Below are 13,876 nucleotides of genomic sequence, written 5' to 3'. Positions count from 1 at the left end.
GATTTTATTGGAAATACTGAACCATCTGAAAGTTTGCATATAGGGAACACCTTCTAGCCTATAGGTCCTTCCCCTGTGGAGACACGCTTGTTGGAATCCTCATTCGTTTTTTGATGCTCTTGTGAACATTGTTTTGATAAAGTTTTAAAGCGCCATGTTTTAGATATCTTGCTTGCTCTCTCGGAGTGTCATATCTGATTCTTCTTTGTACTCGGTATCTTGATGTTCTGAGTGATATCGGCAGTTTTGGTAATGTTTACAGTCAAATTTAAGCTTCTTACAATCAGATTATTACGAGCCATGTATCATATTGCAAGGTTTCGGAATACTAAGAAGGTATAATTATTGTGCAATTAGAAGTTTCCTGCTGCGAGTTTAGCCATACAATAGATAGAACCCTTGTTACTAACTCCAGGTTTAAGGTCTAGTCAATGGTCTTCGGTGAGAAAACACAAATGCCCTCACCAATATTTTATACTCCTGGCCGGTTTTAAACTCTGAGCGAAAATTTTTGTGGGGAGCTTGTCTAGATGTGTGCTTTCAATCCAAGCCGTCAAAATTGCTACTGCTTTTCTGATTCAGAACTTATTTTCTTAAAGGGCTTTGTTTAGCGGATTAAAATCAGTAGTTGAATTGATGGCTGTGTATGGAAATTTGGCTCAAGAGCCTTTTCTTTGTGCACGCGATCTTATGACTGTATTTAGCTTTTGTTTATATTTATTTTATTTATTACCAACTTTATGTGCTTATTTCAGCTTTCCAAATTTGCCTCATCCTATTCGTGAATCACGAGTTGCTAATGTGCACCATTCGGGAAATAAACCGCTCATTTGATCAACTGGTGAGTAACTTACGCCTTTGCTGCTGTTGTCCCATCCACAAATCTGAGCATCATAATTAGCTAACTTGGTTTTTCAAGTGTGACCTTGCTAGTTTTTTTTTATTAATGATGATTCAAATTTGTTGGAGTCTACTCAGCCTCGACACCTCTAATACCAAATAAATAGGCAATTACGAGTAATATAATAAGTGCACCCTAAATTAGAAGGAAGTAATTAATTGTTTTGATAAACTAAAATTTTGTTGTAGTCGGAAATATCCCTTAATCGACCTTAAGTAGAAGTACGGACTCCTAGATTGGGGAGGTGCAAGTAACTCTTGCGTGTGTAGGGTTAAGATTAAGACTTTTAGACCGATCGGCTCCAGAGCAAGTGGTAAAGGACTTGGTGGTTGGTATTCGAGGTCTCAAGTTTAAATCTTAGTTGACTTCTATTTTCCGCTAAATTTTATTTCTAAATAAAATAAACGAAACCGGTAGTGTGCTATCTATCTCTCTCTCTCAGAAAAGAAGAAGAAGAAAGGATTGAGACTTGTAATTGACTTGTACCATTATGAAGCAGCTGCCACATCACCGACTACAAAGCAATGAAGTTTATATTTGATTCATAAACAAGTGGATGATTGTGCAACACACTATCTTCCGTTTAACTCTACTCTCATAGTACGTAAGCCAATGCATCAGCAGTTAGCAACTTCTTAGAGCTTAAGCATTTGACTGTTGTTAGTTTAGCTTAGCTTATGCATTCCTATCGAAAGATGGTAGAATTAGTACGTGGACGCATGCGCCGCCTTTGCTGAATCCTTATTTTATCATTGAACGAAGACTGAGATTGGTCTTCGTCTACTCAATCGCGATTTTAGTATCGCTTCCTAGATTTAGCATGGAGATTAGATTGATGATTGATGGGAGAATCACAATAATCTTATTGAAAAAGGATAGACACCAGTGCAGGACAGGTACTGCTTGAGTGCATAGTGTTGAAGCATCAGGTATGAATTGGTCTAATAAACTTACTCGGCCTTGACACTCTGAAAGGGATGTCCTGTCCGGAGATTTCATTTCAATCTTGATATTTTTTTTTTTTAACAAAAAAAATTGACAGGAAGGTAGAAAGGTACCCACTTTGTTAATCTTATAAAAATGAACTCAACTAGAAAAAATAAAGCAACTAAATTTCGAAATTGAAAAATCAAGGATTAACCATTAAGTATTTAGCCAATTGCGCTAATCTTTATTCTAATATTCCGTGTCGATCATGTGTTTGCTCATTAATTAGTAAACGGTCACGATCAATATGTGGAGTATAGCTTATCAAATGAGAAACATTTATTGTACCTACTACTGTTGTATTACCTCTGTTCATAGCAAGCAGCGTGACACAAAACATTTATGGTGACATTCCTGTTTCTTGGTTGTACACGTTTGTTCTATATATTTTTAAAAGGGCCTATATTTTCGTGAAGTGCTGCTTATGTGAATTTTTAGGCTTCAGTTTAAAGGTAAAAAGTTCATGTGAAATGATATTTAATTTTGCGTCGGAGTGTTTGCACAGCTAATGCCTCGTGTTCATTTATTTATTTATTTATTTTCTTTGAGTGCGAGTAATTCAAGGGGAATTTTTGTTTGTATGTATGGTAGCGACGCCACACCGCGCATGTATGACTAGGACCTTACAATAATCCTCCATCCATACAAACGATGTGATCATGTGAGGCTAAGAAGGCTCTCTTTATATACGGTTTAGTACTACCATATCATCAAGCATCTTCTCTATCTTAATTCTTAATTCGTGGGGACTCTTTTGGAAAAGTGGCCTTGTAAACAGGGAACTAAAGTGTTGGGTTAGAAGTAGAAACCATGAGCACAGTTGGGGCTGGATATATATAGGGGTCTTAAATAGTTTCAACTAATACCGGAGCCTAAATAAGAACTAGATTATTGTAGGTAAATAAATCCATCCTAGTCCCGTTCTGCAACGTGCCTGAGCAAACCTGATCCACCGGGCCTTTTAGTTGGCGAAATTAAACATGGCTGGGATCTCAGACTTAAATATAAAGTATATATATATGGTGTCAGGTCTGTGACTCGAACCTACACTTTGATATATCCAGCCTGATTTGACTAACAACCTTAATAAATGTCAGTCTTGCTTGTAAAAGATAAGTGGGCCTATGTTTCCGAGTTCTGACAGCAATTAATACGAGGAGAAAGGACCAAGTTTTTCACTTAAACTGCTTTCAAGCTTACAGTAGTAGGACCAAATTGGTCGCAAAACAATTAGTTAATAATCACAGGAGCTAATAAGAAAACTTCCACGATCGACATATTGTATCTAAAGAGAGAACCCAAAGACGCACACAAAAAAAAAAGGAGGAGAAAAAAAAGAAGAAGAAGAAGCAAAAGCAATGAAATTTTGTTGAATTTATACAGAATTTGCTTCCTCCTCTTATTTTAGTTGCACGAGGCTTGATGTTTAGAATCGACAACGTAACATACATTTATTTACATCATCGCCCACACTTCAATCCGAACAAAGAGTACGTGCGTCCAAAACTTCGGTGTAGTGCGAGCGACTTGCACCACTAGGCAGCTAAACAACTATTAATGACGACAATGACGCTGCGACGCTCGAATTTTTGTTCGCATTCTCTCCTCCCCCTCTCTCTTGCTGCTACCACCCATTTTAATTCATTCCTCCGGATTATCCTCTTCTCAGCTGTTCCATCATCATCACTTGCCCCGTCGTGGATTAGCAAGAAGAAACAACAACAACAACAACAACATATTCAGAAAAAAAAAAAAAAAAAAGGGGAGAAAAAAGAAGGGAAGAGGCCTCCAATTTAGAACGATTTATCGATCTCTATCAAATTAATAGCCCACACAAAAGTAGAAGTAGAAGAGCGAGTAGTAGTAGTAGTAGTAAGCCAGCTGTCAATTTTTGGTAAAATTATACCGAAGAACGTCGTCCCGCATTTCCCGGCGCGGCTGGCTGGCTGGCTGGCTGGCTTTATTATTCGAATCGAAAGAGATCGAGAAGGAAGGTTCGGAAGGAGCGCCTGCGGGTGGAGGCGTTTGGTTAAAGAATTGCGGAGGGACGGATTTGCCCTCGGAGCTGCCGCGTGTTAAACAATAAACAGTTTAATTAATTAATTAAATGGAGGAGTTATTATACTGCAGCTACACGCCAGTAATCCAGCGGTAGAAGGCGTAGAGGCCGCCGCCGCCGCCGCCGTCGTCGCCCTCCCGCGCCTGCAGGCTCCCTTCCAAATCCCACCACGACGCCTCCCGCCACCCGCCGCCGTCGTCGTAGCGGTTGCTCCAGCGCGAGCTCCAGCGGCCGGAGTGGCGGACGGAGTTGAAGGAGGACGACGCCGACGCCGTGACGCGGGGGGATCGCGGAGATCACCGCCTCCACCTCCTCCTCCACCACGTAGTCGTACGACTCCATGGCGTAGGACCTCATCGTGTGCGGGGACGGGGACGGCGACGGGGCCCCGGGGACGTCTTCGGGGGCGGTTCGGCGCCGGCTCACGGTGCCCATCTCGATGCGGAAGCTTCCGGATCGGGGCGCAGCGTCGTCGTCGTCGTCGTCGTCGATCATCCGCGGCGCAGCAGCAGCAGCAGCAGCAGTAGCGGCGGCGGTGGTGGGGGGAAGGGGAGGGAGGATGAGTGGGGGGAAGGGGAGGGCGATGGAGGAGCGGCAGAGGGGGCAGAGGAGGGTGGATCGGAGCCAGGGGTCGACGCAGCGGGAGTGGAAGGCGTGGCGGCAGGCCGGGAGGAGCCGGAGCTCGTCGTCGGGGCGGAAGGGCTCCTGGCACACGGCGCAGTCCGGGGACGACTTGGGGAGCGCGGAGAGCGCCGACGCCAGGGTGAACAGCGGGAGCCTCTCGATCAGCGTCGCCTTCTCCCCTTCCGACACCTCCTTCGCCTCGCCGCCGCCGGCGGAGGCTGCGGCTGCGGCGCGGTGGTGGTGGTGGTTCCGGCTGCCGCGGCGGAGGAAGGAGGCCGGGGAGCGGGAGAGGAAGCGGAGGAAGAGGTGGATGGCGACGGAGGCGAGGAAGACGATGGCGAGGATGGCGAGGATGATGAGGACGCTCGGGGAGAGCGTGAGCGACGACGGTGCCGAGGCGGAGGAGGCCGCGGCGAGGGTGGTGGTTTGGAGCGGCGGCGGTAGGGTTTGCGGCAGCGGCGGCGGCGGCGGCGGAGGAGGAGGAGAATAAGCCATGCGGTGCTTCGATCGGGCTCTACGCGTCTCTTCTTTCTTTTTTTCAGTACATATTCAAGTTAATGATGGGGGGTTTTGGAATGTATAGAAGAAGAGGGATTGAGGTGGGGGTTTTTATTTTTAAATTTTTTTAATTTTTTTGTCTCACTGCTCGGCTGAGTCACTCGCTCCAGCGCTCTCTGTATCTCAGTCTCTCTCGGTTGGTATGATCCTTGTCTCTCTTGCATTAACCTTTCTTGTCCTCTCCACTGTTTCTTTTTATATTATCTCTTTCACACACAGTTCTTGTCTCTCTCTTTTTTTTTTTTCTTTTTAATTATAGTTTTATAGGATATTTTTAAGAGCACTGCTAGGTCGATTTTATAATAATAATAACAACATATATAATACGAATCATTTCTTTGTAGTTTAGCAATATAGTGACAAGAGAGCAGTGAAAATCGCCCTTTAATTTACTGTTAATATACTCTAGTGTACCTACAGTCCCCTTATTGTTGGACCCAATTAGAAGGCAAAGTCACAAGGTTCTAACACATGACTGAACCAATTAAAAAACACAAGTTTCTGATTACAATAAGTTTAGGACCTTCACTCGCATTCCTAATTTATTTATATAATAACAAATACATAACATTAAATAATAAAAATTTAAAAAAAAAATTAGAACATAAAAAAAAAAATTTAAAAGATTAACCGATCATATCCAAATAAGTAATAATTAAAATAAATTTTATATATTTTTATCTTAAATTTATTAGGCGTTAAAGATAGAGATCAAGATCCACAACCTTAATAAAGGAAAACACAAATATCTTTTCTTTTCCTTTTTTTTTTTTTTTTTGTTTTCCTTAATTCACACTAGGTTGGTAAAAGAGGACCCATCCCACGCATCCACACACTGGGAAACTGTACTGCAGAGTTTGTCAGAAGCATATATAGTGAGTGAGAGAGAGAGAGAGAGAGAGAGAGAGAGAGAGAGAGTGAAAGAGGAATGTACGGACACAACAGAAACTGCATTGCTTTTGGAGGCTTTCACGCTAGCAGAGAAGAATGTTTAATACATTGGGCAGAGTAATTTTTGGCTCCCTCGAAATATTTAACTCCCCGTGAGTGTAACGCTGCGTAACTTCTTATATGGTTTAAGCGAGTCCTTAATTTTGTACCGAGGCCTTTAGATTTGTGAAAATTAATGCGACGGGTACATTTAATCAGAGGATGAGGGCGACACATATAGATTAACACGACTTACGAGGCAAATGTTTGTAAATGATGAGTGTCGCAAGTGGTTGGTTTTGTTACTCTGGTCTAAGACGAGCGGTAAATACAAGTTATGGGTGATCGAAATATCAATCAATTATACTGAATAGTGATGATCACCATTTACGCGTATTTATAAGTTGAATATACACAAAGTACCTTAACTATTAATCTCGTTATATATGTTAGTTCGTAGTACTAAATGCTACATATATAGCTTGGATTTGAACATTATTAAATTGGAGTGGCTCTAGATTTTGTGAGCTCAAGGTACGGTCTTTGTTGTTTTGTCTTCTACTTGAGAAAATACAAATAAAAATATATAATAGCGCTCGAATAATCAAAATTATATAATAGTAACAAGCTATTGTTTCTAATAATTTAAGTTTTCGAGTAGTGACTTGGTTGATTGGATTAGGTTGGATGAGTCTGTTGACTTAGATAGTCCACTAATTTTTTTTTTGTCAAAAAAAAATAAAAATAGGGTGAATCCCAATGTGGGTATTTTAGAAATTTTTAAAAAAAATGTCCCGTAACTACCTTGACCTGCTGACCATCTTAGAAGAGAGAGAGAGAGAGAGAGAGAGAGTGTTTTCTTGTACCAACTACTCCGTACAGGACTTATTCCAGACTAATTATTTTGTGCTAAATGATATAAAATAGAGCCTATGATAATTGAATATTGAAATAAATTTTTTAAAAGAATTTATTATACTTTTATATAATATTAAATTATTTGATTTGATGTTGTAATTTTTGTAGGAAATAATATTGACAGAGAAGGCTTTCTTCTTGTAAGGAGCTGTTTGTAAATTTCTCGCCAAATTTATATAATTAGAGAAATGCATGGTTATACATAAATCTAGTAATTTCTATCCATGCACACGGATATTTGCGGGTTATTCGTAAATTTGCAGGTATGGGTACTAAATTTTTTTATTCAAAAATTATGAATAAAATGGGTGGGTATTTGGTAAGTGATGGATATTTGGGCAACTCATGGATGCCTACTGATACCCGTATATATATTTTTTAAATTAAAAAATATATAATCTTTATAATATTAACTCTATAATGATGAAAATTTTATTAATTTTGTATTATGAAAGTTTAGAATGATAAAATACTTTTATATTATATAATAGAGCTAGGCTCCTATGCTTTCGAAAGTACGGAGGTCTCCGTACTTATAAGTTGTTTTCAGTGATGGAGCATCTGGTTTGGCGATTGACTTCGTTAGACATTATTTACGCTATTAAAATTATTTAGAAATTAAATTTTAATATAATTTTTTGATTTTATTTAGCTAGTGACAAGTAAGTTCAAAAACTTATACTAACTTTTCACCAACTGTGCAATATTTTGATTTTCAAAGTATATTTATAGAAGAAGAAATATGATCAGAGCACACACGCTGCATGCCTAATATCACGAATTTTTTGGAAATTACTCTGAAAAGAAACCATGAACACCTTTGCTTGTCTTGTACACATGGCATGTCATGTTATTACCAAATGAAACCCATCATTACCCTGCACTTTGCCGAAGAGGCTTTTTTATGTCCTTGGGATTGTTAGTGGGTTTTTGTTTTTTAATTTTTTTAAAAAACTTGTACATATATATATATATATATACATTTATTGACCAGCACATAACTCCCTTTATTCTTGTTTTCTTTAATGGCTTTAATTTATTTTATGGGTCTCTCAAATTGAGAAGCACCTTCTCTCATTTCTTTTTGTGCGTCAATCTACGACTCATGATGAATTGAGAACGAATATTAACATCATAACTTAATCAAGTCATTTTTTAAGCATCTTCTCTCATCATCATTGTTTGAGCAAAGTTTGTTTAGAAAAATTTTAATAAAAATTGGCTAAAATGAGAAAAAAAAAAATCTTTCGAAAAGTAATTAATAAGATGTTAAATTTTTAAAAAACCCATCGGATGTTAAATTTTTAAAATTCTGTTAGATAACTTTCTAGGATAATTAGTACTCATTTGCTTTCATGGTAGAGTGCGCTTGCTAATAATTAATGTGATATTACTATCGATCAATTCCCTTTTTGATTATTACCAAGCATTTTTTTTTCATCAAATAAGATAATATTGTTTAAATTATTGTCTGATTCTACTAACTAAATCCGGAGACCAAATTAAAGTAATATATCCTTGGATTGAGTAGCTTGGGGTTTGATTGAGTTGGGAAGGAACAGTTAGTGATTTGAGTCACCTTTTATGGATAATTTTGTTGACTCTTCAGGGACTAGTTAATAAATTAAGGACCTAAAAATAAAACAAATGACAATTGCATATCACACTCTCACTCACTACAAAAGGGCTTCTATGCAAAACCAGCCCTACAAATTTGTCCTTTTTAGGGGAATTTGGGACACGCCTTGGTGTTTGTACATGTTGGTTGTTTTAGTTGGTCCCCTACCTATATACGGAAATGCAATGGAAGGTGCCAAAAGAATTCAATTTGAATTATTATAGTGTTCTCTTCTCTCTTTCTTTTATTTTATTTTATTTCTTGTTCTAGCTTCTTTTCTTTTTTCTTTTTCTCTTTTTCTCTTTTTTGTTGTTGAAACTATGCTGATAGTTGGATATACCAAAACAGTCACAAGAGGAACTTTAAATCTTAAAAGTTGTCCCCTACCTCATCTTTTCGTACGGTCAAATGGGATGGTCCAAATTGCATGTAATACAAATATATATATACTCTTTGATAATATTTTAGAGCATCTGCGTGTATTTCAAGTGCAATTGATAGGACAAGTTTGTTTCTCATCGTGCATTTTTTCTCTTGCTCTTTCATATAAATAAAGAAATTTCTCTTCTCCTCTAACTCTCATTATTTTCTTAAATAGAGTTGCAAATTAAGTATATAGAAACGATGTGACTTAGCAGGACCAGAGAGCCATGCAGATGTTGCTTAGCATTAATGCTCGTTGCATTTGTTGATTTGATATTCATGTGAGCACCAACATGGTACTTACAAGATTGTCTTCAACGTGACACACAACCAAAAAAAAGGGGAAAAAAAAAAGGAATCTGAACTTTGCCTATTAAAGCAAAAGGGAAAGGGAACTTGGATTGAAGTCAAAATCAAAATGGAATAAGAACTTTCCATTTGTCTAGCAACCAAGGGGGCAGCATGGAACCCTGAAAGGTAAAAGCTGTTCTTTGAACTCAGATATTTGATATATATATATATATATATATATATAGCTAATATGGACAATGCAAAACAAAAAATGTGTTTCAATAGGTTAGAGGGAAAAGATGCTATAATGAGTTAGGAGGGAATAAAGAATCTAGGCACAGCTGTTTTGCTGTTGAATTGTTTACTTAGAATGGTATCAGAACCTCCCTATATCAACATGACAATAATGTAAAAAGTAACTAATGTATACAGATTCCTTAATTAAGCTAACATTTCTGAATCGCCATATTAACCTATATATACCATATTATGTTGGATATATTTTCAGAAGAGTAGTTTCGCAGATAATAGAAAATTCAATATTTCAAAGAATCTATACATACTAATATGCTCAAGTTAAAGCAGAGGCATGTCCTCCAAATTTCCCTATACTGAAAAGAATGTAAATTGTTATTTAGTACCCCACCTTGTCAAAAAAATTTTGAGAAAAAATATTTTAGCTAACCAACTAGTTAGAAAAATTACTAATAGTTTTTCTTACTATATTTTAGTTCATATTATATCTCATAATAAAATTATATGATAGAATTATAGTTTAGTTCAATTTATAAATATCTAAAACAAAATAAAGCTATTTGAGGAGCGTAAAATTCTATTGACCATCCATTATACCACTCCTACTCCTACACAAAAGTTCTGGTTCCGCCCCAGCTCAAATATATAGTGTTAAGTTTTGTGTTTGATGGGTTTCAATATCTATATCTACATCTATACCTTCTATATCTTCTATACATTATTCTTCATAAAATTTGCCATGTGTCCGCGAACGGGGCATTAATTGATTTAACCTCACAAACATTTTGCATTTGGATTTTACATATTAGGCATTTAGAATTTGCGATTTCGTGAATTTTGAGGTAAATGGAGTTTGGCTGGCCGGGAATTAAACGCCCACAACATAAATTAGGATAATATAATTATATTATATATATATATTTAGAATCGCTACTATGCTATTAATAGCAACGAAGTACTTGGGTGCTACCAAATTTTTTACCGTTAAATCTACCCTTTTGATCATTTTCACACCGTTAGATCATACTATTCAACCAACCACCCACTCCAACCCTAGGGGGCCCACATCATTCTACCCCACATCTCTTAATTCAATGGCCAAAAACTTGCTAGCACCAATAACTTGGTGCTATTAATAGTATATTAGCCTAGTTCATATAAACAGTTGAGCTAGAATACTCTCAAAGCACCAATGAGATGGTGCTTTTGAGTTTTTAACCATTGGATGGAGAAATGTAAGGTTGTGATGATGGTGATAGGCGGTGGTAGTGGTGGTCAGGTGGAATAGTGTTTGATCCAATGGCTATTAGCAATCAAGAATGATCCAAGGACTAGAAACCTAAAAAGCACCAATGGAGTGATACTTTTAAAAGTATTCTAGCTCAATTATATATATATATATATATATATATATATATATATATATATAGTCCAGCTATGGTGCTTGTAAAAGCACCAAGCACTCAGTGCTAGTAGTTTTTTAATTATTAGATTTACTCTTCAATATCATTTTCAACATTAGATTATACTATTCAACAACCACCCACTCAACCCTAGGGGTCCACATCATCCTAACCGGCACATCTCTTAATCCAATAGCTAAAAATCTAGAAGCACCAATAACTTAGTACTTTTAAAAGCATATGAGCTCAATTCATATATATAATAGTTATATATATATATATATATATATATATATATATATGTGGCCTTTTTATGGGCCTGTAGGTGGGAACAGTAACAGGCCTAAATTTGGACTTAACGAGAAAAGAAAAAGCCCACAAAGGCCCAATGTTTTAATCGACGATGCAAATTTGCATCGTCCAATCTCTACCGTCCATTATTGGACGGCTAAGATTCACTGGTGTTGCTCGCTCACTCCGCCCCACTCTCAATTACGAAGCGAGCGATATGCACCGCCCAGCCCCGCCCCCCGTGATCCGCTCCTCCACCGCCGCATCCCGGCGCTTCTCCTCCGGCGAAGGCGAATCTCGGGCGGCGTCGGCGGCGACAGAGGAGGAGTCGGCGTTCTCGGAGGTTAGGTTTTGTTTGACCTAACCCTAACATCCAGCCGCTCCTCCTCGTTTCCCTCCGAGCTCACCCTCATCTTCGTCCTCTCTTACCAATCCGAGATCACCAACAAGGAGGTTAGGTTTTGTTTGCCCTAGCTCTGCCATCGCTCGACTTGGTTCGTTTCGATACGATCTATTGTTTCTATGTTTGGTGGTGCGGTGTGGTTGTTAAGTGTATGCTAGATTATTAATTTGATCTTTGGATTGATAAAAGTTTGTCTCCAAAAACTAAGCATTGCTTGTGTTTCTTATTCGGTTGTGGTAATTCTTTTCGAATTTATCGACCAAAATTCTTCTCATGCATGAATTGATCTGTTAGCAAAATAATTGAGTTTTTCTTTTAGATTATTGTTGTAAAGCTGCATCTTGATGGGTTAAGCTTAAGATAAGACATCCACCACAGCTATGGGTAACCTTAGAGTTGGTGGATTTGTGAGAACACTATAGACGAGAGAAATGTGATACTGTAAAGGCCATAAAATCTCATAAAAGAAACCAAAAATGTTCGGCGTGCCGAGTTGTTCCACCAATGGTGCTACTCTGCACTTCATCTGCCATAATCATGGCGAAACAGCGAGGTGATTTGCCTCGCGGTGGTCAAAGGCATTATATATAGGTTTTAATGTCTATAATTGGGCAATTGTTCCGCACTGTGTTTGGATTTCGTATTTTACTGCTAAAAAGAAAAAAAAAAATTAACTGACTCACCTGTTGGCCTTTGATCGTAATGTTGTCTTTAAGTGTCCCAGTTCTGAAACTATTCTATCCTTTCACTGTGTGCTATACATGCCTCACCTAAACAATGCTACTGGCAAATTTTAACTTTGATGAATCTCAAAGCGTTCGGATGTTTTGGCTTCTTCCCTTTCCCCAAAAAAAAAAATCTACCGTCCTTTTGCTTGCCAATTGATTCTGCTTCTCTTGAAAAGAGAAGCTGTATTTGAAGCTGGGCTACACATACTGTTACGTTCTAATCTAGAGCTTCCATTTTAACTCATAATACTAATTTAGTATGTTTTTTTAGATTGATATGGTTATAAAACCGGCAACGAGGGGTCAAAATGGATGGCCATGTTGCCACAATTGCAGAACTGAAGCGACAAGTACCTTGTTAGCAGCAGGTTCGCCTTCATCCATGGGAACTCTGTAGCCAAGTCGAGGCCTTTCCTGTGGACCATATTGATCCCAGCTGGGTTCAAGAGAATCTCGCCGATTCCACTCAGAATCTTAGCACTGCCACGACCGACTTGGAGAAGGCTGAGGTGCAAATAGCGTAGATGTTCACAGTGCACTAAATACTGCATTATCTGGTTTACTTTGTTTATGCTTTACACCCACTCAGCACGAGCCAGACAAGATGGGTAAAGAAAGTTAAGTAAGTTGTGCCATTTGTTTAGAAGTATCATGATTTGTCCTCTCTTTTGTTTTTGAAGCATGAATCTTTTCCATGACTGGTAAGTTTCTTCTTGTTTAGATATCTCTCAAAGAGCTTGGTGTACATTTCTGTAGTATCTTTGTACGAATAGATGAAATTAATGGAGTCGTGTTTCTGAGCTGCTTACAAGTGCTTAAAACTTGCGTGATCGTGCACATCTTTTAACATTTGGTGATTCTCAAATGTAGTGGAGTTTTTCACTTTCTCATTAAAGAGATTGGTATTTTTCTACATATTTGATTGAAAAAGTTTGTATGACTTCAATATAATTTATCTCGCGCTAGCTTTGGGTCTTCCTTGTTATCTCACAGTTCCTATTGTCAGTTTCGAGAATATTAAGAGCGGGGAGGGAGGATAGGGAACAGTAAATTCTTAGGAGTTTATGGGAAATCAAACTTGTATTATATGAGGGTGACTCTGTTATTTGAAGGACTCTTAGAGTTCAATGATGTTCGCAGAAATCTCACCTTTCATATTAGTTTGAAAGGAGAGCTCTGAGCAGCACTCTTCAGTTTATTGCTGTCCTACATGGAGTTCACTGAAATATGATGGCACTTGGTGTCACCAGAGTAAGCTACTGTGTTTTTATTGACCAAAGAATCTCCTTACAGAAAGGAGAAATATTTTGTGTGCTAACTTTATTGGGTTGTAGTCCTTGTACCATTTACATTAGAACTTACTTTACAAAGAAGATATGGATCTCTCAGTAGAGTCATGATCAGAAAACCTACAGTAATAAGAGTAGTGGGATAAGATGACATAATTAATTAGGTGGGTGTGATGAGGCATTAAGCATGTCCACATC

The 13,876-nt window shown here is 38.2% G+C and overlaps 1 protein-coding gene and 1 pseudogene across 4 annotated transcripts; one reads left to right on the top strand and one right to left on the bottom strand.

The window, feature by feature from the left end:
* LOC109708144 (E3 ubiquitin-protein ligase ATL4-like) lies at window positions 3,036–5,341 on the bottom strand. Of its 4 annotated transcripts, none has more exons than XM_020229765.1 (3): window positions 4,014–5,341; window positions 3,795–3,897; window positions 3,036–3,574 (listed from the first exon to the last, which is right to left on the bottom strand). In XM_020229765.1, the coding sequence occupies exons 1-3, from the start codon at window positions 5,064–5,066 to the stop codon at window positions 3,543–3,545; spliced, it is 1,188 nt and encodes a 395-aa protein (XP_020085354.1). In that variant the 5' UTR covers window positions 5,067–5,341; the 3' UTR covers window positions 3,036–3,542. The 4 variants fall into 4 exon arrangements, with proteins under 4 accessions (XP_020085354.1, XP_020085353.1, XP_020085352.1 ...); XM_020229764.1 differs by having other exon boundaries at window positions 3,036–3,897; window positions 4,014–5,012; window positions 5,046–5,341; XM_020229763.1 differs by having other exon boundaries at window positions 3,036–3,897.
* On the top strand, window positions 10,790–13,210 carry LOC109707869 (annotated as a pseudogene).

This window comes from Ananas comosus, linkage group 3 (genome assembly GCF_001540865.1).
Source record: "Ananas comosus cultivar F153 linkage group 3, ASM154086v1, whole genome shotgun sequence".
Classification (NCBI taxonomy): Eukaryota; Viridiplantae; Streptophyta; class Magnoliopsida; order Poales; family Bromeliaceae; genus Ananas; species Ananas comosus.
The sequence above is the reverse complement of the archived record's forward strand: the minus strand, read 5'-3'. Positions and strand labels throughout refer to the sequence as shown.